Below are 2274 nucleotides of genomic sequence, written 5' to 3' on the forward strand. Positions count from 1 at the left end.
CTCAATCCCTTCAATTGTTGCATGTCATGTATATAATTGGATTTTGAGCCACACAACTCTAGTTTTTTTAATTGATTTAAAATGCCATTTCAACCAATTTGAAAATATACTGATTTAGCATATATAGGTAGTACCAGTATTTATCAAATTTTTGGTTGTATTGTACAAGACTATTTTGAATTTTTTTAGGTAATATTCTTTTGTAGAAACAAAGCAGACCTTGCTAATAGCAGAAACAGATTAAGTAAATTAACAGATAAGAACATATCAAGATTAAGATAGATTAAGTAGAACATATTTATTATTCATATGAGGAAGGGTGACCAATTTGAAGATATGGTGTTTACTTCACCGATTTTTTGTTGCATATTGAAGATGCAAGTAAGTAACATTTGATGAATACATCATCTATGATGGCTTAGGTAGAGATGTTTAATATTTATCTCAAACCAGCAAGGTTGCCCAGGATTTATATTAGTATGATACACACATATGAAGAATCCTGTTTTCTAAATCCAATCATCACTAGGTAATCCAGTCATTCCAAACCCCCATCATCTCAACTTCAGTTGATAATTTTGAATCAGATGTTCAATGATTGTTGAGAGACTGCAATCTCATATCCAGGATGGAACTCTCATTCAATATATTTTTGTATAAATGAAAGAAACTTGGACCTATTATTGTTGAATAAAATTCACAATTGAGGATTTTGATTTATGATGCAAATCTAACTCTCTTCTTTTTTTCTATGTTACAGGGTTACTAATGGCTAGGTACATTTTCTACATGACATTCAAGCCTTAAAATTTCAATTCTTGTGAAAGCTTAGCTTTACTAATATTAATGTATAAGTAACTAAGCAAAACTCTTCCTGACATCTCTTCAGTATGAATATTTTGACACAAATGTTCAATTGAAACTATCAGAGCAAGGTTTTATGCTGACAATTATCTTAGTATTTTAAGGTGAATGTCAAGCACTTGCATTATTGCAGGTTATGATGGTTACTTCACGGTGCTGGCATTCCCCTGCAACCAGTTTGGTGACCAGGAACCTGACAAAGCTGCTGATGTGGCAGAGGCCATGAGCAAGGAGTATGGAGTCGAGTTTCCCATACTCGATAAAATTAATGTCTTTGGGGAGAATTCCAGCCCAGCCTTCCGCAACCTAGTTGGTAAGATCTTAGTTCCACACTTTGTATTTTTTCAGTGAGGACTGTGAAGAGTGTCTTGAATGTGTTTGAAAAGTTCAGGTGCCTTTTATATGTATATGTTCCAATGAATCCTCATTATGTTGATTATTATTATTATTTTCCAATTTCAACCCACAATTATTTAAATTTTACTCTAAAATCTAATAGGACTTGTTTTGTCACCAAGAATCAATTGGTTATAGACCACAATCAAAGCCATACTTATGTGGATGTCCAGAAAAACTGCCTGCTGGTAGATGCACTCATTCATGTCCATTATTTTTCTTTCTTTACTGAACGTCAAACTATTTTTTTGTTATTGTTCTTCTTTCATCTTTCTTATTAAATTTCTAACTTATTCAAGTTACCTGTGCTCTAAATAACAACTTTTCATTTTTTTCTCATGCATTATGAAGAAATAAACGTGGCACCATGAAAATTTTTACCATTATGTGATGAGCCTTTGACCTGACAAGCCTTTGACATGATAAGCCTTTGATGTGATAAGCCTTTGACATGATGATCCTTTGACCTGACAAGCCTTTGATGTGATGAGCCTTTGACGCAATAAGCCTTTGACGTGCTGAGCCTTTGACCTGATGAGCCTTTGACCTGACAAGCCTTTGACCTGACAAGCCTTTGATGTGATAAGCCTTTGACATGATGATCCTTTGACCTGACAAGCCTTTGATGTGATGAGCCTATGACGCAATAAGCCTTTGATGTGCTGAGCCTTTGACCTGACAAGCCTTTGACGTGCTGAGCCTTTGACTTGACAAGTCTTTGACATGATGAGCCTTTGACCTGACAAGCCTTTGATGTGACGAGCCTTTGATGCAATAAGCCTTTGATGTGCTGAGCCTTTGACATGACAAGCCTTTGACTTGCTGAGCCTTTGACCTGACGAGCCTTTGACCTGACGAATCTTTGACGTGATGAGCCTTTGACCTGACAAGTATTTGACCTGACAAGCCTCTCACCTGACAAGCCTCTCACCTGACAAGTCTTTGACCTGACGAGCCTTTGACCTGACGAGCCTTTGACCTGACGAGCCTTTGACCTGACGAGCCTTTGACCTG

The 2274-nt window shown here is 36.5% G+C and overlaps 1 protein-coding gene across 1 annotated transcript in view; it reads left to right on the forward strand.

The window, feature by feature from the left end:
• Nucleotides 1-997: 997 nt before the first annotated feature.
• Nucleotides 998-2274, forward strand: part of LOC108671755 (glutathione peroxidase 7) — a gene marked incomplete at its 5' end in the record, with an annotated part of 3822 nt that continues 2545 nt past the window's right edge. The window contains 1 exon segment of the mRNA XM_018159329.1: nucleotides 998-1177. Coding sequence (XP_018014818.1) covers nucleotides 998-1177 — 180 coding nt within the window.

The sequence above is a fragment of the Hyalella azteca genome, unplaced genomic scaffold, assembly GCF_000764305.2.
Source record: "Hyalella azteca isolate HAZT.00-mixed unplaced genomic scaffold, Hazt_2.0.2 contig7208, whole genome shotgun sequence".
NCBI lineage: Eukaryota > Metazoa > Arthropoda > Malacostraca > Amphipoda > Hyalellidae > Hyalella > Hyalella azteca.